The sequence below is a fragment of the Phascolarctos cinereus genome, unplaced genomic scaffold (genome assembly GCF_003287225.1).
Source record: "Phascolarctos cinereus isolate Bilbo 61053 unplaced genomic scaffold, phaCin_HiC Scaffold_2;HRSCAF=192, whole genome shotgun sequence".
In the NCBI taxonomy this organism is placed as follows: domain Eukaryota; kingdom Metazoa; phylum Chordata; class Mammalia; order Diprotodontia; family Phascolarctidae; genus Phascolarctos; species Phascolarctos cinereus.
The window spans coordinates 383,176,591-383,200,864 of NW_027555625.1; the positions used below are offsets into that span (position 1 = coordinate 383,176,591).

The 24,274-nt window shown below is 41.0% G+C and overlaps 1 protein-coding gene across 5 annotated transcripts in view; it reads right to left on the bottom strand.

Annotated features, from left to right (window-relative positions):
- The window catches only part of RUFY1 (RUN and FYVE domain containing 1), a 42,539-nt gene extending 18,685 nt beyond the window's left edge, over window positions 1-23,854 (bottom strand). Inside the window, exons 1-6 of one of the 5 annotated variants that reach the window (XM_020964221.2) lie at window positions 23,450-23,849; window positions 7,193-7,366; window positions 6,178-6,295; window positions 4,564-4,665; window positions 2,873-2,996; window positions 960-1,021 (exon numbers count right to left, since the gene is read on the bottom strand). In XM_020964221.2, coding sequence (XP_020819880.1) covers window positions 960-1,021; window positions 2,873-2,996; window positions 4,564-4,665; window positions 6,178-6,295; window positions 7,193-7,366; window positions 23,450-23,738 — 869 coding nt within the window. In that variant the 5' untranslated portion in view covers window positions 23,739-23,849. The other 4 variants (XM_020964223.2, XM_020964222.2, XM_020964225.2 and 1 more) reach the window with 4 other exon arrangements.
- Window positions 23,855-24,274: the final 420 nt, after the last annotated feature.

The window sequence follows — 24,274 nt, forward strand, 5'->3', positions numbered from 1 at the left end:
AAAAATATTTTCCCTATCCTTTAAGGGCAAATAAAGGAAAGTGAAAGTAGAAAAACCCTACAGGAAAAGTAACAAACTGTGTTCATAAAATACGAAAAAGTGAGAGATGACGTCTATCCTCCCTTAATCAGTTCCATATTTCTACTGAAAAACAGTGACTGTCGTTAACCAGTTATTGAGGTACTCAAAGCCTATATGATTTGATTCCTAAGCTCGTTTCCCTCTGCTTGGTGAGGTTTAGGAGTTGTCATACTACTTTGTCAATGGCCCGTCTTAGACTCAAAGGCTCAACTTGGCCCTCCTTTCAGCAGTGCTGGAAGACTCATGGAGAGGGCTCATCTTCTCATTTGGAATATAAAGCCCAGAAACAGTGATACACCTGGCACCTGCATTTATGAAACAAAAGCAAATAGACGAAAACCACTGGATTTCAATATGTTAGCTATTTGTTTAGTGAAAACTCATTTGTTTCAAAATATGGAACTAGTTCAGTGAGGATCAACATTACCTCAAAACCACCACCAGACATGTTGATAGGGCTTTCACAGATATAAAGGACGTTCACATCCATTATTTCGTTTGATCCTCACAAGAAGTCCGTGAGGTGGGTCGGACAGGGAATACAGAAGACGACCTCAAGAGTTTTAAGACGTTAAGTAATTTGCTGAAGGCCGTCTGGTTAGCAAATGATCAAGTAAGAATTAGAAACCTGGTCATCTCAAGCCTTCTCTGGTGCCCTTTCACAGAGAATCTAGTTCTGCCGCTTCATCATACAGATATGGGAAATGAGACTCAGAGTGGGGGGGCAGTGACATGCTAAGGCAGCAAGTGGCCAAAGGAGGCCTCTAAGGCAGGTCTTCTGCTGGTCCATTGTGCTTTCTACTGCACCCAGGTATTTTGTGCACTACCACAATATTTGCTAGAATTCCATTATAAAGAATAATTGACTGTGTACATACTCTCTGTCACCATCGATATCCTGTACGTCCTTAAGATACAAGGAAAAATCGATCACTCCAACCTGGTTAAAAAAAACACGCACAAAAGTTTAGACAACTCTTTCTACAAAGAAAAGTCCAAGATGGCATTTCTTATTTTCTATGCCATTCATTATCTTCATAATTTAGGCTGAACATTTAAATTCCTGTCCCTTTAAAATAATCATTTCGCCGGGGGTACACAAATTATGCTGACGATAAGGCTCAAGAAATCAAAATATGTCCCGCTGAAGACAACAGCTTCTTTTAAGACAAATGATTTGCATGACTACTCTGGAAACTGATCACAGGTCATGGAGCTGGAAGGGCGCTCAGGAGCCCTTTAGCCCACCCCCTCAGGGAAACTAAGTGATAACAAAACACCCACGTGCAGTAAAGATCCGAGGTGCCAGTTAAATGTAGGTGCTCTAACTCTACAGATTTTGTGGCTTATTTTTTTTCAATGTTTTATACTCAATATATCTTGATTCACAAATTTTCTGTTAACAAAGCCTCACTTGAATGAAGTTAGCCTGGGTGTTAAAGAAGTGGGGAAAAACTTTGACAGTGGCTTATGAAAAAGTGGTAATGGTGCTATCTCTGGCAGAGAACTTCTCATGAGCCAATCAAGGCCATACTCTGGGAACTCTCACAGCAATGGGTGGTAGATTATTTTGAGAGAAGTGAGGATGCTCTGCACATCCCCTGAACAGAAAGGAGTGAAGAACTACAATCTGTCGGTACATTCTCTACTCAGAAGGGAGTCCATACACATATCCTGAGAATCCGCATCACTAGAAGGCATCTTTTTCCACTAATAGAAAAACCACCATAGTAATGTAATCCCTATTAAATGGCTTTATGTTCCAATTTAGACACAGACTAATTTTTTTTTGAAGTTGAGAGTCAATTTGCATTACAGAGTCATAGGATCTAAGCACTAGAAAAAGGGCCTTTTGATGCCATCTCGTCCAAGCAGTACCAAAGAGTCCCTTCCACGACACCCCAGGCATTGGCCGTCCCATAGCTTCTACTAAGGAAAAACTCATGATTCTTCGTACCTGTTTTATTTTGGGGGGAGGGGTGAAGCGGATGGGAAGAAGAGAAAGAAATTATTCTGAATTTAAACACCAAAAAACAGAGCCTTTCTACATACACCGAGCAGGACACAAAAAAGACGGTTCTATATGAAACTGTGAATCTCCATGTCATATTGATTACATTCTCCAAACCTATATACGCAGGCAGCCCATTCTATCTGTGGGTAGCTTTCATTCTTAGGAGGTTTTTCACTTTATCAAGCTAAGTCTCCCTCTCTGGAACTTGTGCCCACTCTTCCTGTTCAGCCCTCTAGGGCTGGCTGTGTAATAAGAAGTCTAATCTCTAATTCCTCTTGTACATGACAACCCTTCAAATACTTAAAAGAGTAACAACTCATCTCCTCTAAATTTATACTAGGCCAAGTATTTCCATTTCCTTTACTGATCTTCATATGGCATGTTCTCTAGTCTTTCTCACATCACAGGCCCTGTCTTCTGGACAGACTCTAGTTTGTTTATGTCTTTCCTAAAGTCTGGTGTCCACAACAGAACACAGTACTCCAGCTGTAGCCAGGCCAGGGTAGAAAAGGAACTATTACCTCCTTATTTCTCCATGCTTTTCTTTTCTTAATGTAACTTAGGAAAGCATTATCTGGTTTTATAAATAAGAAATAATTAATATGCCAGTAACTGTTACAGAGCATATGGAAAACACTTATAACACTGGGCCTATAATTTAAACTTCCAAATCATTATTTGTTCCAAGCATATCCCATCCACGTGCATGTCTTCACAACTATTAATCAACACTGGTTTAACTCAAGCACTTAATCTATAGCAAGAATTCTGTTTCACCTGAGAGTCCAAATCTTCTCCTTTTAAGCAGAGGTTGGCATCGAGAACATTGAGTCCTACCAGCAGACCTACAATTACTGTTCCTTCTTCTTCCATCATCAATGCCTCAGGTTCGTAGAATTCACTAAGAGAGATTGGCAACCACCAAAGTTCTGCTTACTTTACAGCAATAACAGGCAAACTGTATTTAACAATAATGTTGATATTTAGATATGTAAGCCTAACTTGGCAGGCTGGTCTAAAGTTGGCATGCTGGTCAAGTTCTAAAGTTTCCCCAAACTATATTTGTGAATACTTAAACTTGGTTTTCAAAGCTGCCCAGTTAAAGGCACAATACTTATGAATACTTACTGGTTTATAAAAGACACTGGAAACATTAGTTTACCTAGTGATAGGAACTGAACAATTTAGACACTTTTATGAAAACTATTATGACTTTTAGGGAATGATACCCCCCAGAAGAAGATTCTCCCCTCATCTCCCCACCTCAGTACCAACTGGACAAGGGAATTATATTGGAGAAAATTCTTCCATTATTAGCCACAGATGATCAGAAGAAGCAAAAACCAAATATTCTGGTGCAATTTACATAAATACAAATGTCAAAGATGCTTGGGTCCATGCAAAATTCAACATAGCAGACATCACTGATGCTATAAATATAGATTTTATGTCAAATCCTGGGACGTTTCTTCTATCGATTGGTCAAGGTACTGATATCCTCTTGTAAGAAAAGTTTTTTCTATCTCAATTAAAAATGACCATAACTCCTATATTACCTTCTCTAAACCTCAATCATGATTTCTTCAGGTTGTTCATCCCACTAAGGACCAATCATTTTTAATTCTATAATTTAACAAAATATCAAATAGCCATTATTAATACTGACAGCAAATTTTCAGAATGTTACCTGTACTCAATAAATGAAAAGACTTAATACCAAACCACAGCTGTGTAGCAAATGCTATTCTTCAGACAATAACAACAGCTCACATGTCTACAGCAATTTAAGAGATAGAAAAACTTTTTCTTTATAATAGCCCTTTAAGATAAGTAGTGCAGGGGGCAGCTAGGTGGCATAGTGGATAGAGCACTGGCCCTGAAGTCAGGAGGACCTGAGTTCAAATCTGGCCTCTGACTAAACACCTGACACTTATGAGCCCCTGGGCAAGTCACTTAACCCCAATTGCCTTAAAAAAAAAAAGGTTGGTAGTGCAAAGTATTATTCCCATTTTGAAGACAGAGACATTGAAGCTCAAAGAATTTAGATGACTTCCTCAGTGTGACATAGATGGTTAGGTGTGAAAGCCAAGACCAGAACCCGAAGTTTTAAATCATAATGCTATTTCCACAACATTGTTCTGACTCTAAGATTATGCTATAAATATTGCTACTGATGTTATGGTCACAGAGAATTTCTAAGATTAATAATGCTAATCTGAATAGAAACCATAAGTCATAGACTCTTGACTAAAATAAAAATCATTTATAGGGATATTTTTTTAAGGCAATTGGGGTTAAGTGACTTGCCCAGGGTCACTAGTAAGTGTCAAGTGTTTGGTCTGAGGCCGAATTTGAACTCAGGTACTCCTGACTTCAGGGCCGGTGCTCTATCCTCTGCGCCACCTATATAGGGATATTTTTAACCAAACATTAGATAGCTATTAGAAATTTAAAAAATTGTAAGATACCTTAAGAGATGCTTATTATCTATAAGCACTTTCAGATAATCTGCCAATTTCTTTTGCATGAGTGCAAGGTAAAGCCAAGCCCTTCCTCTTCCCACTGCTGTCCTAAAATCAAAACAGATGGATCAAAACACCAGCAAAAAACCCCAAAAGACCCCAAAATAAATTTTATTCATGTTTAAGAAACACAATTAAATAAAAATGTTCCAAAACATACACAATTTTCTCTAGGACCCTGAAAAAATTGTCAGATTCAAATAAAAGGATACAAACATTCTTATAAAATATAAATAAGTAAATGCCTTGAATTTAATCATGGGGCAACAGTTTTATGGCTTGGAAAAAAATATGGGTTGTAAATAGCTACTTCAAAAGAGGAAATTAAACCACATGGGAGAAAAACATCAGAAACAAAACCCTTCCAAAGCAGATTTTAAAAAGTTTATCCTAAATGGTTATTTTTTAACAAACTGGGATTAATATTTGACCCAATTTAGTCTACAAGAACATTGGTAACTACAGCAGTGACACAAAACAAAGGAAAAGGAGAGAAATCTCAATCCAGTTTTCAGATGGATGCAGAGCAGACCAGTGCATAAAATCTGCCTGGCAAGTTCCAGTTTGATGCCCAGCTGTCTGACAGCAAAATAATTTGGCTGAAATGCCACCAGCAAATGGAGTCAGCACAGGACTACTGTATACAGTATACAGCTTCTAGGACTTCTGTCCACATTTCAGAAGGATTTTTAAAAAGCAATAAAATCGCTGCGCTGCCTTAAAGCAAAAAAACCCTCCCCAATACCGTTTCTTAAGAAAACACCTACAACAAGGTGACTGGTAAACTTTTCTTTAAAATGATTGGGACTTAGCTAACTTGATTTCTCAGGCACCTTGGATTTAGAGGATTATACCAAATTTCAATGACTCGTTTTCCATTTTACTGTGGCAATCCACAATAACATATCTGAGTCCCATCAGCCACAACAATCAGCATTAGCATGTAAATCTGAACTTGATCGGGACATATGCTCTATATATTTTAGAGCCTACAATTAGGCCCTTGTTCTTGAATCACAGCTCAGGAACTTAAAGGTCACAATATATCTAATCCAACCCCTTGGTTTTCAGGAGTAACCTGAAGCCTAAGGTAGTAAGCATCAGAGGAAGGAACTGAAGCCAGGCCCTCCGACTCCCGAGCCAGGGCTGTCTGCTGTGCCATATTTCAACCCACCCTCAGCAATCTACTGATTTATAAGATGGAACCAATACGTGTGAAACATCTGTTCCGAAGATTTCAGAGGATGGTGAAATAACATGACAGTGCAGTGTGAACACCTGTACCGGTAAGAAATAGAAGGGCCGCTGGAGATTAGGCTAACCCACTCATTTGACACAGATGAGCAAACAGAGACCCAGAGTGTTGACAGATAAAAAGTGTCCATCTGTCTCAACTCTTTTGAGTGCAGCCTAAATATAGTGGCTGTCCTATTAAATGCATTGTGTTCAGTTGAATACTGTTTATATGCATTAGGAAGAACTCGCAGAAAGACTTAAATTTCTTAGAGGACTGAAATTGTTTTTTTGAACCGAGAATTTGTGTAACTACTTCCCACTCACTTTAACTCTGGCAGATTTTTAACACTAGTGGCTATATCTGATGCTTCCGGACAAAGTTTCTCCACCAACTCCAGGGGACCAAAGAAAGACTTATTTTGGCCAATAAAACTCTTCTTAACTATAAGGGAAAATACAAAATTTTGTTAATAGGGTAAATATTCCTTAACCCACAAAACAAAACTACAACCCACAATGGTATTTTATCTGGTACTAATGGTACTATTTCATAAACCCCTGACTGTCCTGAGTTTTGAGAAACCTTAAGAGATCACCCAGTCACCTGGTGTGCCAGTGCACACCTCTGATTCATAGAGGCTGAAGCTGCTGATGGATCAACTGAGCTGGGAGTTCTGAGCTTCAGTAGGCTAAGCCAATCCATCGGGTGTCCTCTAAGGCTGGCACCAATATAGTGAGACTCCCTGGATGGGGACAGGGCATCAAGATGACTGAGGAGTGAACTAGCTCAGGTCGGAAACGAGTAGGTCAAGCAGTAGTAAGCTCAGGCCTGTGAGTGGCTGCTGCATCTCCAACCTGGCTGATACAGGGAGACTCGATCTCAAAAAAAATAAAATCACCCAGGCCAGCAGATGAGAAAACTGAGATCCAGAGGAAGGAGACAATGGCACCCAAAATCATACTGTGACTTAATGGAAGGGCCAGGACTAGAAGCCAGGTCTTCCTGCTACCTACTTTAGTGTTCTTTCCATTATACCACACTACCTGCTGTAGCTGATATAATTTTTGGGTTGGTTTGTATGTGTAATGGGCAATATGTTGTAAGCAGAAAAATAAACCCCATAAAACAACTATAGCAGCTAAGCGATTCCTAGGCTAATTACTCATATATACAAATGTCTACTGAATGTCCATTTGAAGAGATAGGTACTACAGCTAAACTAATTTTAGAAGAAAACCCTTCCTTTTGTCCTTTCTATCAACATAATTCACCTCTTCAAATCATTCTCCTAAATACTTCAGCCCAAATTCTTATATTCTACAGTACAAGGATGCTCACCTTTCAGGCCATGTTTGAGACAGTGCTCCATCACCACAAAGAACTGTTGCAAAGGGGCGTAGTCTGCATCCAAGCTTCTACCTAGGCTCAGGGCTGACTGGATCAAGACTTTAATACTCAGCTTCATCATATTCATGAGGTTGGAGCGTTCTTCCATCATTTGGCATTTAGCAGCTGTTGAAGAAAAGAAGCGATTCCTTGCTTAGTTTAAGTAGTAAAAAATGAGTTCACCTGGCAGTAAGCAAAACTTAGTTCCATGGACAGCAGGAGTTTGTCTGCATTATATACTTTGGAATTCTAACATATTTACTATGCACATTAAGGACGGGATGGAGCCTAATAGACAATACATTTGCTGAAAAATTATTAGCAAGCTGGTCTGGTTTTACTTTTCCAGTCTTATCTTCCACGGAACCTTCCCATCTCCCCCTACCCCCATCCCACGTTTCTCAGTTTAGAAGTTTGGCAAAGAATTCATTCCCTAAAAACCAAAAACCAGAATAAAAGACTTCTTGTACTCAGCTGGGCTGACCCGTGGGCGCGGTCATCATCACCTCAAGCCGATTTTCAAGCTTGATACAGACTCCAGAGACACAACCTGGAGACCTGCCCCCCCCATCCGCCTATGGAAAGAAACCGTGTAACAAAGACTACGGGTAACAGTAACAAAATCAGATCGCACCCACAAAGTGCTTTTTTTTTTTTTTCAAACAGTTTGACATTTTCTCGCCATGCCTCCAGGGAACCAAGCTCATACCCCATCCTAGGATTTTAAGCGTTGTCAAGAGGCCTTGGAGGTCAGGGAGTCCAACCCCTTCATTTTACAAAGGAGGATACCAAGGCCCGGAGAGGTGGCGGGGGAATGATGTGCCCAAGATCCCGATAGGGCGCCGGCTTCTCTCCCGGGCCCTTGGGCTTCCATACTCGCAGCCCAAAGGGGTCGGCCTCTCCTTGGGCCCGGCCTCCTCCTGCCGGGTCCTTCTAAGCTCTCCAGCTCGCTCCCACCCCACTCCCTGGGCTTCCCGCCCGCCAGGCGCGCTGCAGAGGCCCAGGGGACAGGGCCTGGACGACGGCCCCACCACGGGACCCCAAAGGCCGGGGGAGGGGAAAAAAAATGGTCAGTTACCCCGGGGGCTTCTCCCCGGCGGCCAGAGAACGTTGCCTAGGAGACAGCCTCGCGCTCTCCACGGACTTCTCGGGATTGGATATCCAGCCCAGCGGCCTTACTGTCTTAACCAATGAAAACACAAAGATTCGCGCACGACGCGCAAGACGGCCCAATCCAAGGGTCGGGGAGGGACATCATCCCACCTCCAATTCCCGGGGCGAGACGGCCGAGAAATGCAAATACGAGGACTACGCCCTTCTCGCTGCTGGAAACCCCCGCGAGTCTCGCGAGACAAAGTCGGGGAGACGCCATTTTACATTCTCCTCCGACTTCAGTCTTGACATGGTGCCTTCCCGCGCTGAGAGGGCCCGGGCGCTTCAGGAAGGGGCGGGGCGGGGCGGCCATTGCGTTCCAGGGTTTCGGAGCTGAGGGAAGATTCCGATCCCTAGATCAGGCCGCCAGTGTCGCGGCGCTGGCTCACCTCCCTTTAAGCCTGACCTCCGTTTGACCGAAAGGGAGCCCAGGCTTGGAGGCTTCGTCAAGGCCTAGTGACCAGGGGTCGGCCTGACGGGCGCCACCCCGGCCGGGGCCGGGGGTTCTGACGTCAGCAGTGACCCTCTCTCCCCCCCCCAGGTCCTCTTCTGACACCCTCGCATTAGCTAGGAACCCCCCAGACTCCACTCTTAACTGTCTCAGCCCTGGCCGGGCACACAGCAGGCGCTCAGTGTTAATTGAACAAGCCTTAGTGTCCTCATTTGTTAAAAGAGGGGGGTTGGGCTGCATGGCCTCATGGGTCCTTTCCAGTTGTAGATCTGAGCCCCCTCTCTCGGACAGCCAGTCAGCTCCAAGCTCAGCATTGTTTCGACAGCTTTCCCTTAGCTCTGTAACATCCTGCTCCTCCAGTTCTCATCTAGGGTCATACATTTAGCACAGACCTCTTCTGGAAGGAAAGAAACAAGCATTTGCTGAATACTTACCATGATACTGATGGGGTGCTTGGATCTCAATTTTTCCCTAGCCTCAGAAACACTATCCCTGGCAGTTTCCCTCCAGCCCAAAGACCCTGTCTCTGGCAATTGCTCATGAGTGGGCCCCAGCAAGACCCCTCTCTCCATCCCTGGTGCATTAAAAGCTGGATGAGAGAGTGATGGGCTGCTCTCAGCCCTAAAATCATGTCTCTGGAAGCCTCCCACTTTCTTAGTAAGCTCTTGTCCTGCGAGAAAATTTTCTCTTGTTACAGAGCATTCTCTAATCAGGACACAGAGAGTGGGATACCTGGCCCAAGGATTTTTGTCCTGGGTGGCCCAAGGACTTTTCCTCCAGATTCCTAAGATCCATGCTTCTGATGTCTCCCTCCCTGTCTGGTATACTCCCTACACTTTCCCATCCATAGCTCCCAAAGACACCTGGACCTCTAGATTACCTAATTAGTATCCCTGGCATTCCTTTCCCATGCTCTTTTCCATATAAACTCCAGCACCATCCTCAGTCTCTCACAGGTTCCTTAAGAATCCTTACTGAAAAGCATAACAGTAAATCTTTGCCAACTTGACTCAAAGAATGCTTGAGTCTGAATTCATTTCAGACCACCCAGTCCTGCACTCTGGTCTTTGAGGGGTCTCACCCTCTCAGACATTTCCACTAACTGAAGGGCCACATGGGGTCCCAATTCCTTGTATAATTCAGCTCCTCTCCTCTCATTAATAAAACAGCTATATGGATGTTTCAATTAAACTACTTGATCATCTTGATCTGGCAAGAGATTGTTTTAAATAGGGAAGGTGAACAGGAAAAGGAGTAAGTATATAGTACCTACTGTGTGCCAGGCACTGTGCCAGTCACTTTAAATGGTATAGTGCAAGGGCTGGATGAAGAGAGATACTTGATAGAAGCACATGGGTTGGAATCTCAGTTGAATAATTGTAAACTCCAAGCAAGTCACTTTACCTTTAGTCTGAGTTTTCTCATTCTTAAAATGATGGGTATGATTAGATGTTCTTTAAGGTCTCTTCCCCTTCCATTATTTTAAGATTCTTTTAGCATGATTAAGAGACTAGGTTTTTGTGATAGTGATTTCTGAAACTGCTTCTACCTTAGCCTGGTATTAAAGGACTGTTAGAGGGAGTCATACAATCGCAGGCTGAACTGTGTCCTTACTGCTAAACAGTCAGCATCTTTTATGGGGGAGGTGGAATACATTGTATGGGATATGGTAAGTAGGACAATTTGGCTGGAATGTAGAATGCAAGAGGCCATGTGGACAAGACTTATGATTTCAGTAACAGTGAACTCCCAGGGAAGGAAATATTATTTATAAATTGCCCAGATTAACAGTAGAGGAAGTAAAATACTTAAATAACTCATCTCAGAAAAAGAAATTGAACAAGCCATTGATGAACTCCCTAGGAAAAAATCTGCAAGGCCAGATGGATTTACAAGCGAATTCTATCAAACATTTAAAGAACAATTAATTCCAATATTATATAGACTATTTTGGAAAATAGGTGAAGAAGTAGTCTTACCAAATTCTTTTTATGATACAAATATGGTACTGATACTTAAACCAGAAAGAGTCAAAATAGAGAATGAATATTATAGGTCAATTTCCCTAATGAATATAGATGCAAAAATTTTAAATAAAATATTACCAAAGAGATTACAGCAACTTATCACAAGAATAATACACTATGACCAGGTAGGATTTACACTGGGAATGCAGGGCTGGTTCAATATTAGGAAAACTATCAGCATCACTGATCATATCAACAACACATGATCATCTCAATAGATGCAGAAAAAGCTTTTGACAAAATACAGCACCCATTCCTATTAAAAACACTAGAGAGCATAGGAATAAATGGAGTCTTCCTTAAAACAATAAGTAGCATCTACCTAAAACCTTCAGCAAGTATCATATGTAATGGGGACAAGCTAGAAGCACTTCCAATAAGATCAGGGGTGAAACAAGGTTGTCCATTATCACCACTGTTGTTCAAAATCGTACTGGAAACGTTAGCTTTAGCAATAAGAGAAGAAAAAGAAATTGAAGGTATAAGAATAGGCAAAAAAAGAAACAAAGCTATCACTCTTTGCAGATGATATGATGATATACTTACAGAATCCTAGAGAATCAAGTAAAAAACTACTTGAAATAATAAACAACTTTAGCAAAGTTTCAAGCTATAAAATAAACCCACTTAAATCATTGGCATTTCTATATATTACCAACAAAGTCCAACAGCAACAGATAGAAAGAGAAATTCCATTTAAAGTTACTATAGACATTATAAAATATTTAAGAGTCCAACTACTCAAACAAACTCAGGAACTATATGAACACAACTACAAAACAGTTTTTACACAAATAAAGTCAGATCTAAATAACTGGAAAAACATCAGCTGCTCATGGGTAGGCCAAGCTAATACAATAAAAATGACAATTCTACCTAATCTTATTTACTTATTCAGTGCCATACCAATCAAACTACCAAAAATTATTTTATAGTTAGAAAAAAATATTAACAAGATTCATTTGGAATAACAAAAGGTTCAGAACATCAAGGGAACTAGTGAAAAGAAATGCTAGGGAAGGTGGCCTAAGCCGTTCCAGATCTTAAACTAGGAGAGCAAGGAATAGTTTACCTATAAGATTTATGGAAAATAGAAGAATTCATGATCAAACAGGAGATAGAGAACATTATGAAATGCAAAATGGATAACTCTGATTACATTAAATTGAAAATTTTTTGCACAAACAAAGCCAATGCAACCAAGATTAGAAGGAAAGTAGAAAATTGGGAAAGAATTTTTACAACCAGTGCCCCTGATAAGAGCCTCATTTATAAATATATAGAAAATTAAGTCAAATTTGTAAGAATATAAGTCATTCCCCAATTGATAAATGGTCAAAGGATATGAACAGGCAGTTCTCAGATGAAGAAATTAAAGCCTTCTAGAGTCATATGAAAAAGTGCTCTAAATCACTACTGATTAGAGAAATGCAAATCAAAACAACTCTGAGGTACCACATCACACTTATCAGATTGGCGAACATGACAAAACAGGAAGATGATAAATGTTGGAGAAGATGTGGGAAAACTGGAACACTAATGCATAGTTAGTGGAGTTGTGAAATGATCCAACCACTTTGGAGAGCAATTTGGAACTGTGCCCAAAGGGCTTTATATATGTGCATACTGTTTGACCCAGCATTAGAACTTTGAGGTCAGTATCTCAAAGAGATCATACAAATGGGAAAAGGACCCACATGTACACAAATATTTATAGCAGCTCTTTTTGTGGTGGCAAAGAATTGGAAATTGAGAGGATGCCCATCCATTGAGGAATGGCTGGACAAGTTGTGTATATGAATGTAATGGAATACTACTGTGCTATCAGAAATGAGGAATAGCTCGACATCAGAAAAACTTGGAAAGACTTGTATGGTCTGATGCTGAGTGAAGTGAGCAGAAGCAGGAGAACGTTGTACACGGTAACAGCCAAGCTGTATGATGACTAACTTTGATAGACTTAGCCCTTCTCAGCAACGCAAGGATCTAAGACATCTCCAAAGATCTCATGATGGAAAATGCTATCCGCATCCAAAGAAAGAACTATGGAGTCTGCATGCAGATTGAAGCAGACTATTTGCTGTTTTTAAAATTCTGTTGTGTTTTGTTTCCTCTTTCTGGTGGTTCCTCCTCTTGGCTCTAATTCCTACTTACAACATCATTAATGTGAAAATACATTTAATAGGAATGTATATGTATAGCCTATATCAGACTGCGTGCCATCTTGGGGAGGGAGGCAGGGACAAAAATTTTAAACTCAAAAGCTTACGGAAGTGATTGTTGATAAATCAGAATACATTAATTAAAGAATATTATTAATGCAGGTTAGCTCCTTCTCAGCAACTTTTAGTCTTCAGAGTTGCCCAGGGGTTCTTTGGCTTCCTCAGGATCACACAGCCAGTATATGTCAGAGGCAGGACTTGAGCCCAGGTCTTTTGGGCTTTAAGGCTGGCTCTCTATCCACTATGCAACACTCTCTCATTAAAAGGAGTAATGTGAAATTCCAAAAAGAAGGGTTGGAGCCAAATGGCAAAAGGCTTTAAATGTCAGACCAGAAGCATCTACTAAGTTCATTCTGGAGGCAACAGGGCACTACTGAAGCTTCCACACAGGGGCGTAACGTGGTCAGACCATTATTTTGTGAAATATTTTGGAAACTGTGCAGAAGATGGAATGAAACAGGAAGACCAATTAGGAAGGTAATGCAACAGTCCAGATAAGAAGAGATGAGGGCCTCAATGAGAGTGCTGTGCATATGAAAGAAAATAGGGCCGATGTGAGAGATGCTTCAGAGGAGATTTAGCATCTGATTGGATATGGAGTAGGAATAGTGGTAAATGGAGGGATGGTGATGTCGATGGCAAACAAGGGCAGTTAGCAGGAGGGCTGGGTTTTGACCTTTCAATTACTCTTCAATTTCTTCCTATCCACTTGCTCCTCCTTGTTAACAAACATCCACAGGTCTCTTCCCATCCGTTATAAATATTCGCTTGACTCTACCATCCCCTCAAGATACTACACTATATCTTGGTTTTTCACAGCCAAGCTCCGATAAAAAGCCATTGAAACTCACTGCCTCCACTTCCTTCCCTCCCATACACTTTGTAATCTGCTGTCTCACCTCACCATTCAACTGAAGTGGCTCTCTCCAAGGTTACCAATGATGTCTTTGTGCTACACTGGACAGCCCTAACTGAGGCTTCATCATTCTTGACCTACGTGCAGTCTCTGACAGTGTTTATCAGCTCCCACTCCCGCTTTTCCTTGTAACTAAGTACATACAGCTAAGCAAATTGCTGGCCAGGTCTGACGGTTGTATGCCTCATTCCGCACCTCTCTAAGAAGAAAGAAACATACTACCCAGTCAGATGTCAAAATTGGTCACTGCATCGAGAGTTTTGAAGTTTTAGTGTTTCTTTTACATGATTGTGGCCAATGAGCAAATCGTTCTATTCTGATTACTTCGATCTGTATCAAGTTTCTTTGAATCCTCTGTGTTTATCGGTTCTTTCAGTGTACTTTCTGGGCTTCTGTGACACAACTCTGTTCAGGTCTTTCTGTTCCGGTCTTGCACCTTCAGATACCTGCGGGGCATCAACCAGAGGATGTCCCAGAGATAGCTAAATTAAAAAATGAACTTCCCCCCTAAATCTACCTTTACTTTTATATTAACGCTGAGGTATAACGAGCCTTCCAGTCACTCAAACTCATAACCTCTGCACTGTTCCTAACTCTTCCTTCTCCCCCACCCTCCACATCCAATAACTTGCTGAATCTTTGGATTCTACTTCCACAACACCTGTCCCATGTGTCTTTCTTTCCATTCACATGACTTCCTCCCTAGTTCAGATACTCATCACCTCTTATCTGGACTACTACAAGTTTCCTAAAAATCTTCCAGTCTCTCCCATTCCAATCCATTTCCCACATTCTAGCAAAAAAAAATATTTCTAAAGCACAAATCTGATTAATTTTCCTGTTCAGAAATGGTCAGTGGCTCTCTGTTGCCCTCAGAACACAAGTGTGTCAGTCTGACATTTAAAGCTCTTCCCGATCTGACTCCAGTTAACCTTTCCAGTTTATTTTATGTTCTTCTTCATGTATTCTACATTATAGATAATCTTCCTTACTTCCCTGAACTTGGTCTTCCATCTCCTGCCTTTGCACAGGTGGCCTTATGTCCAGAATGCACTCTTACTTCCCTTGTCTTTTAGGAATCTCTAGCTTTTTCCTTCAAGGCTTAGCTCGAGGCCCACCTCCTATTAGAAACCTTTTCTGATCACTTTAGTTGTTTGCTACTTTCTCTCCTCAAATATCATGCATGTACTTAACGATTTACATACTGCATCCTTTCAGTAGAACGTACTTTCTTTGAAAACAGGGACTGCTTTGCTCTAGTGCCTAGCACAGCGTGTTGCATATAACAGGCTCTTAATAATTGCTTGTTGGACTGGATTCCGTATAATTTAGCCTTGTGAAAAGTCAGAATCTTGCTTACTGCTGTGTCATCTATGTTACTTAAATATTCCTTGTTTTCCCAAATGTAAAACAGGGATGACACCACTTATCCCATCTCAATTTCAGGAAGAAAGAAGATGAGCTCTGAATCTTGAAAAGAAAAAAAATTGCTTAAGAAGTACACTAAAGGGGGCAGCTAAGTGGTGCAGTGGCTAGAGTCACAGTCCTGGAGTCAGGAGGACCTGAGTTCAAATGTGACCTCAGACACACAATACTCACTAGCTGTGTGATCCTGGGCAAGTCACTTAACCCTGGACTGCCTCAAAAAAAAAAAGAGCATGCTAAAGGTTCCCATATTTAAAAAAATATTGTAAAGGAAAAAAGAAAATTATACAGAGGAAAAATGGAAACAAAATACAGACGGGAAAATGTAGACTGTTTGCATTTATTTCACAGGAAAAAAATATTAAATGGAACTCCAGATGATTCACTTCATGAGTATATTTGTATGCTGATTTAAGACAAAATGATAAAGACACTTTATGTAGATTTGGGGCTAGAATTATCTTTTTTTGGTTTTCAGAGCACTAACAATTCCCAATGGCAGTGTCTTCAACTATTCAGGTGATTAATTTCCCTTTAAGGAAAAGTGCTTTGAGGAAGAAATTGAACCAGTGAAAATGGAAATTGTGGCCCACATTTCAGGATGAATGGTGATGAACATTTTGCTAAGGCAACATTCACAAATCTTAGGGAGCAGAAATGGATTACCAAGTAAGGCTGACATCAACAAATTATGACACAGATATTATCCCGTGACTAAGTATTACATTCTTAGGGAAAATTCTCAATATAGTAGATTTTTAAAATATAAAACTGCTACTTAACAAAGTTGGTAAGTAATACTATGGAATAAATGGAATGCTATGGAATAAGACACCAAGAATAGAGTTAACAGCACTCACGGACATTAAAATCTAAATCTAAATCTAAATATATATATAAATTTTTTTTTTAGGCAATTGGGGTTAAGTGACTTGCCCAGGGTCACACAGCTAGTAAGTGTCAAGTGTTTGGTCTGAGGCGGGATTTGAACTCAGGTCCTCCTGACTTCAGGGCTGGTGCAAAATCTAAATATATTAAAAGATGTAATACAGTATGTATAAAGAAAATCTACTTCTTGTGACCTAAGAGAGGAATCTGGTTATTTTTACACAGTTGCTAAAAAATGATTATGTTAAAGTAATTAGGTGGAAAGCCACTACATATATGGGAGATGAAAGAATTTTGCCACCGTTTCTTAAAATTCCTCCTTAAAACCTTAAATATTGTCGAAGGGTATCTGCACAATGATCAAATATGATGAAATACTAAGTTCTTAGAGAAGAGTTTCAATCCAATAGCTTTTCCCAATCTAAAGGTATTACTGGTCAAGAAGAAAGCTATTATGAAATAATAAAAGATGAAATAGCTCAAGAATAGCACTTGTTTTATACATACAAATTGTGGCAATAACATGGCTCTGTGGTCACTCAAATAACTGTCATTTGAACACTTTCTTCCCCCAAAGGCAGGTGTTAAGTAGTTTACCTTTTGTATCAGATATTTCAGCAGTATCATAAATGCGAAGATGAACTGGCTGGTTATATCCTGATCTGAAGAATCTTGGCAAATGATATTTGAAATAAATGTCTACCATACTTTAAAAAGCAGACCGGCATTTTATATTGATCTTTCTGAAATTAAGGCTAAAGGGGCTGCTGGGAAATGTAGTACAGACCATTTCTATAGACTCACAGAGTTAGAGCTGGGAAGGTTATTTCGTCCAATCCCTTCATTTTATAGATAAAGATACAGAGACCAAGAAAGGCTAAATAATCTGCACAATAGGTCACACAGGTAAGTTTCAGGTCCCCTGGCTCCAAATCTTTCTACTGTACCACATGGTCTGTTTGTGAGATTCATCCTCCATTTTCTCCAGGGCTACTATTCTCTCCTCCTTATTTACCCCACAATGGCCCTTCCAAAGAGGCCATTAAGGTTTTAGCTCCTTTGGGACGTTCAGAATTACTAGGTGAAAAGCTTATTAAACCCTGCTCTACCACTTATTTCTTCAAAATGCAAAATCATCCATCTATAAAAAGCATACACTTATAAATGATGCTTTCAAGAAGATAAGGGAATGAACTTCGTGGCAAGAACACCGAACTGGGATTTAGGAATTTTTAAGCTCAACTCTTCTACTGACTCGATGTATGACCCTGGTCAAGTTACTTTCCCTAATAGAACATAAACTCCTTGAGAGCATGGATTGTGTTTTCATTTTATATCTCCAGCACCTAGCACTGTCTTGTACATGGCAGGCACTTAAGTTACATTTGTTGAATTGATTAAATTTTTGATATGTCCTCATTTGCAATTCAGGTAAAGACTCACGTTTATTAAACTCCCTGTTGTTACTGTTCACTTGTGTCTGACTTCACATTTTCTTTGGTTTTCTTGGCAAAGATAGTGGGGTGGTTTGCCATTTCCTTCTCCAGCATGTCCCCATTTTACAGATGAGGAACTGAGGCAAATAGGGGTTAAGTGACTTGCCCAGGGTCACACAGCTGGTAAGGGTCTGAGGCCACATTTCAGTTCAGATCTTCCTGACTCCAGGCTCAGTGCTCTATCCATGGCACCACCTAACTGCCCCTATTAAACACCTACCATTTTTTTTTATACTAGTCACTAAGGTAGATATAGAAACATGATCCCTGACCTCAAGTAGTTTATGGTCTAGAAAGGAAAAGGAGGGGCTTAGATTAGATGATTTCTAAATTCCAGTCACACTTTCCCTATGAGTCTATGAAATCCCAGGATCTTTATTACCATATTACAGAAATAGGGTGATGATAATTTGGTTGCTATCACTGCTTCTTTGAATATAATATTTTGGGCACAGCTGCCTCTCCTTTATCCTTTTTATATGTAAGTCAGCCACCAATGATTAATTTAGAGACTGAGAACTTAGAGCTGGAAGTGACTTTAGAAACCAGTTAGTCCAATCTGCTCATTTTACAGTAGAGGAAAAAGAGTTTCTTCAAGATGTCTTTCACCTATCCCTTATTTTAGCTTCCCAATGCTACTACCCTAGCCCCCCCAGTATCTAGTACTTGGGCTAATGGCAATGGCCTGCTCTCCCCTTTAATCCATCCTTCACACACTGTCAGAATAGTCTGAGGGTTCTTAACTTTTTAGGTCATGGACCCATTTGGCAATCTGGTAAAGCCAGTGGACCTTAATAGCTGGCCAGCTGTATTGCAAGAGTATGTGAACACAAGGAAAACTTCCATTATGTGTGATTTAGCGGTGAGTCAAATAATTACAGTACTTTTGAAGTAGTGATGAGGGTAAAAGATATTTCAAGATCTCTGCAACAACTCTAATACGATATGAAAATGTCTGTAATTTCTGGTGGAGACAAAACACAGGAACTGCTAATACTGCTCTAGTTTGCTGCCTATGTTCGTAACTAAAGGAAATGCTAAATTTCAGTTAGAGTCAGTAGAAATAAGGATCAACCCTGATGCTAGAACTGTTGTTTCAACTGTTTCTTTTGTATATGTATGATTTATTTTTTCCTCATCCAAGTTCATGGACTTCCTGAAATCTAACCACAGAGCCATTAGGGCTGTGTGGACTCCAGATTAAGAACCCTTGTTCTAAAGTACAACATTCAAAAAACCTCCTTACCAATAGAAGGAAATCAGAATTACTTCTGGATCCAGGCCCGTCATAGTATTTCCTCATTCTGTCTATCCAGACTTATCTCTCACTGCTCCCAACAGGGTTAGGCCCTTCTCTGTACTCTCTGCCCCATCATACTCGCTTTCCTCATGATGATCTTTGAACCTTCGGAAAACCCTCCTAATATGCTCATCCATTTTCAAGGAGGAGCTCAAATCCCTCCTCTTCCATGAAGCCTTCCCCTAAGGCTTATATAACTTTTATCACCATGACTTCCTCCTGTGATCAACCTTAATTTTAGAACTTGGTTATATCCTGCTTTACGCTGAAGTTTAACTGTTTCTTATAGATATGTGTCTTATCTCAAGAGGACTATAAACTAGGCAGAGAGAGAGTTTAAGAATTATATCTCCCACAGTTCCTAGCAGGTAGTAGACTTATATAAATATCTGCTAGATTGAATTCATGACAACTTTTTTCCATGTTTTATCATAAGGCATCTATGCGTAAAGATGTTTTCATGGACTTGGTTCACTGCAGCTCTTTTGCACACATATTCAGCACAATGAAAGGATTCACCTACCCCTTAAAGGGTAACTGAACTGAATGTGCCTATCAGTCAGAAAGTAAAATACAAAGGCCTGCCAAACTGGAAAAATAATGGATATGCCCACATATTAAGCATTAAAAACAAACCTACGTATGAAAAACTTGCTTAAATAAAACTTTCACAGAAATGATTTCTTTGCTTCTCGAGAAATGTCATTAATCCTGCAATCTCATGAAAGCCAATCTGGTAAAGATTATAGTAGACTTCACAAATGATATTAGTTTAGAAAAACACTCAGTATTAAAATTTCAAATCTCACAATATAAAGTGGTCAAAGACATCTAGCATAACGAATTGGGCTCACAAAAAAAGGATAATCTTGCAACTTCACTTTTTAACATAAGCTACAGTTCTTCCAAGAAATGGAATCTGTTCAAATATTTCTTGAGCATCTACTATATTTAGGGCTTCGATGAGGACTTGAGGTAGGAATATAGATAAATAGAAAACAATCACTGTCCTCAAAGATCTCACATTCTGGTAAGAGAAACCAAATATAATTGGAAATAACATTGCAAGAGAGAAGAAATAATTCACCACAACAAGCCACAAGGTGTCCCACCAATCCTAGGCAATACAAGTACTATTCTGCCTATTTTATAGATGAGGAAACTGAAGCCCAGAAAACCTATATGACTTGTCCAAGGTCACAAAGCTAGCAGTGGCAGAGCTGGGTGTAGAACTCACATCTGATTCCAGAGCTATGACATACTGTGACACATTGCCCTCACAATTTTATGTTCCTAAACAGCATTTGAGAGAAACTATTCTGCCCAAGGCTGCACAAGCTAATATGTATAGAGGTAGTTTTTGAACTGAGGTTTTCCTGGCTTTGACACTGTTCTAGCTACTATAGCCAGCTGCCTCTGCAGAGATTCAATAAATAGTAACAATTATAATAAAAAAGAAACTAATGTGTCTTATATTGTACCCCTAGCCTTTTATGTGGCATGTTCTTTTTTTTTTTTTTGGCTAGGCAATGGGGTTAAGTGACTTGCCCAGGGTCACACAGCTAGTAAGTGTTACATGTCTGAGGCCGAATTTGAACTCAGGTTCTCCTGAATCCAGGGCGGGTGCTCTATCCACTGCACCACCTAGCTGGCCCTGGCATGTTCTTTCTTACACAGTATTCAAAATACAATATTAATTAGCCTGTTTAATAAAAGCTTCACCCATTAAGGGTGTTAGTATATAAGATGTACCTTGTTGTCACAAATCTTTCTACTTAATATAACTAGGTTTATCCCACTGCTTCTGGCAGCAGATTAACCATTGTGACTGCACTTCCCAGAGTAATTCATTTGTTCAACAGTTAATAAATCCTTACCATGTGGACTATACTAAGATAGGTAAAAAATTACTATGGAGATTTGGAAGAGGGAGAGATTACTTCTGGCTGGTAGAGGGTCAGGAAAATCTTTATGAAGGAGGCATTAGAACAAAGGGAGACGAGGAAAGATATTTCAGGAAGCAGAATTAATTTTTAAGTTATAAAGTATAAAATGATAGGCATCCTGAGTTGTGAAAAGAAGACCAACCTTTGAGTCAGGAAGACTTGGGTTTAAGTTCAGTCTCTGCCTCATAACAAGCTGTGTGACCCAGCATAAGTTACAACCTCTCAGTGTACTAGGCAACTGTCCAAAGAAGGGAGAGCTCATACCAAGAGTTTCTCATACTGCTGAAATCAAAGGTCCAGACAATAAAAGGGGGGGAGGGGAGCATATACAAACATGGTCACAGTTAATTTTTTGATGTATATCATTCCATTTCTGCAAACCTTCAATTCAATATATTGCTGGCAGAGATAACAAAGTTCAGATAATACTTGGTCCTTGGCCTCATGGATCATATAGTTTAAACAAGCTTCAAAGATCTAAATACCAAACTTTTTTTTCATAATGTTAACGTCATCATGATCGATTACTTAATTGTGTTCATATAGTTCCTGGGTTTGTCTTGGCAGGTAGACTCCCACATATTTTATATTGTCTCCAGTTATTTTAAATGGAATTTCTTTTTCTGTCTCTTGCTGCTGGAATTTGTTGGTGATATGTAGAAATGCTGATGATTTATGTGGGTTTATTTTGTATCTTGCAACTCTGCTAAAGTTGTTCATTATTTTCCCTAATTTTTTAGTTAATTCCCTAGGATTCTCATAGTTTTGTTTCCTCATTGCCTATTTTAATTCCTTCAATTTCTTTTTCTTCTCCTATTACTATAGCTAACATTTCTAGTACAATACTAAATGACAGAGGTGATAATGGGCATCTTAGCTTCACCCCTGATTGTACTAGGAGGGCTTCTTGCTTAATCCCATCACAGATAATGCTTGCTGATGGTTTTAAATAAATATTACTTATCATTTTAAGGTAAGTTCCATTTATTCCTATACTCTCTAGTGTTTTTCATAGGAATGGATGTTGTATTTTGTCAAATCTGCATCTATTGAGATAATCATATGATTTCTGTTAGTCTTATTATCGATATCATCAATTATGCCGACAGTTTTCCTAATATTGAACCAACCCTGCATTCCTGGTATAAATCCCACCTGGTCATAGTGTATGACAGCAGATTTGTTTTTAAAGAAAAAAAAAGCAAAATTTGTCTTCAGTATCCTACCTCCTTCCTTTCTTGAGTTCTTGCTACGCGCGCTACTTGTCTGAGTTGCCCAAATCCTCTCATTAGAGACCCCACACTCCCCATCTTCAGCCTTCTCTTTCCCTATGAAAAACCATTTAGTCATCTCAGACTACTACATGCTCCTTAACATTTTACAGGGATCTCCTAGTGATACAATCCAAGGTGGTAATGGTGGTTATGTACTCCCCTGACTGATTAGGTTTAAGCAAGAGGTACCGAAAGGGGGTCTAGATGTGGGGATTCATAAACTGGATAAAGGTCGGGCTAAATGACCTCTCAGGTCCTTTTCTTACAGTGAGATTGTGTGATTCAATATATTTGAAAGCCTAAATAAGAGAAAGATTTTGGTACTGTCTAGTCCTTTAGAAACGGGTTCTTTTTCATAATCATAGAATAACAGAACGTTGAAGTCGAAAAGAACCTCAGAAGTGGTCCAATATCCCAGTATCTCTGCTCAACTTCTTCCAGTGAGAGCTTGGTCACTGTTTTAAAAGACAACGATGAGTAACGAAGTGAGCTTCGGCCCTGGAATCAGGACATCTTGATTCAAATCCAGCTTGTGTACCTGACAGCCCCGGGCCCACTTCAGTTCCACCTGTATGATGTCCAACACTGCTAGACCTACCTACCTACTCACCTATCTACCTTTTCTAAGCAGGTAGGGGGCCTTAACTCCACTCCATCAATACTTACTGTTTTAGCCACACAGATTTGTTTCGGCTGTGACAAAACCCCACCTACTGTCCGAACTTGGAAACAGACAAATTGGGATCTTTAAACTTCAGAGTAGAGGGGCCTTTATCGAGTACTGGGACCGCTTTACGTGGAGCAGTTATTTTTGCCGTTTTGGTTTAAACCTGTCTCACTACCCCTTTCTCCGCCTTGGTGAAATGTCAGGTCCAACAGGAAGATCATCTCCCCTCCGCACTCCTTCCTCCAAGTAATCCAGTCTGGGAAAGGAGGGCGCTGGGGCTGAACCGGTGTGTGGGGGGGTGAAGTTTTGGTTTATTTCGAGAAGACTTTGGCCAGGCTCTCCTGACCAGCCGCTCCCGAGTTCACTTTCTGGAGTGGCACCGTGCACAGAGCGGGGCCGCTTTCTGCAGCGGGCGGCCCGGGCTCGCCACGCCTCGCTTGCTTACCTGGGCCGGCGGGGCCGTCTCCGCCGCCGCTGCCTGGGAGTCTGCTGCGGAGCCCGGCGGACGAGGCTGCGGAGCGCAGCGCGTGGCCGCAGCTCACCGACAAGTTCTCGGACGCCTTCCTGGCCAGCGAGAAGAAGGGGTGCGACCAGCCGGCGTCGTCCCCGGCCGCCGCCTTGCCCCCAGCCCCGCCGCGCAGCTCGCTCGCCGGGGGGATCTGGGTCCGGTCGATGATCTCAAAGTCTTCCCGCGGATCCACGTCCGGGGAGCCGCCAGCCTCCCCTTCGGCCATCTTTACACAGTCATCTGACACCAGTCAGGAGGAAGCGGGTTTGCAGCCGCCCTAGCCGCCCGCCAGCTCGCCTGCTCGCCCGCCTGCCCGGGGCGGCAAGCGCTGCAACCGGCGCCCAGGAGGATGCCATCGAATCTTTTTTTTTTTTTTAAATATATATCCCGGGTGGGTGGCGTGCGCAAGCCAGCGTGGGCAGGAATCAGTTTTAGAGAGAGTCTTGAAGCTGTTGTGGGAAGGGGTGCGGTTTGGGGGAGCTCCCAGATGCGAAGCGGGCAAGAGTGAATTTGGGGAGGGTTCTCAGATGCGAGTCAGGGAGGAGTGAACTTGAGGGGTCTCAGAACCAGAGTGGGCAGGAGTGAACTATGGGAACGACCTTAGGAGATTATATAGGCAAGAATAAAAATTGAGGGGGTCAGTGTAGGCAAGAATGTGCTTCGAGGGGTGCCTAGAGGGTGGCATGGGAGTTTGGGAGCCAGGCCTTGGCGTCGGTTTCCCAGGGGTTTGGTGTGATTGTGTGTTTGGGCAGTAGGGTGGAG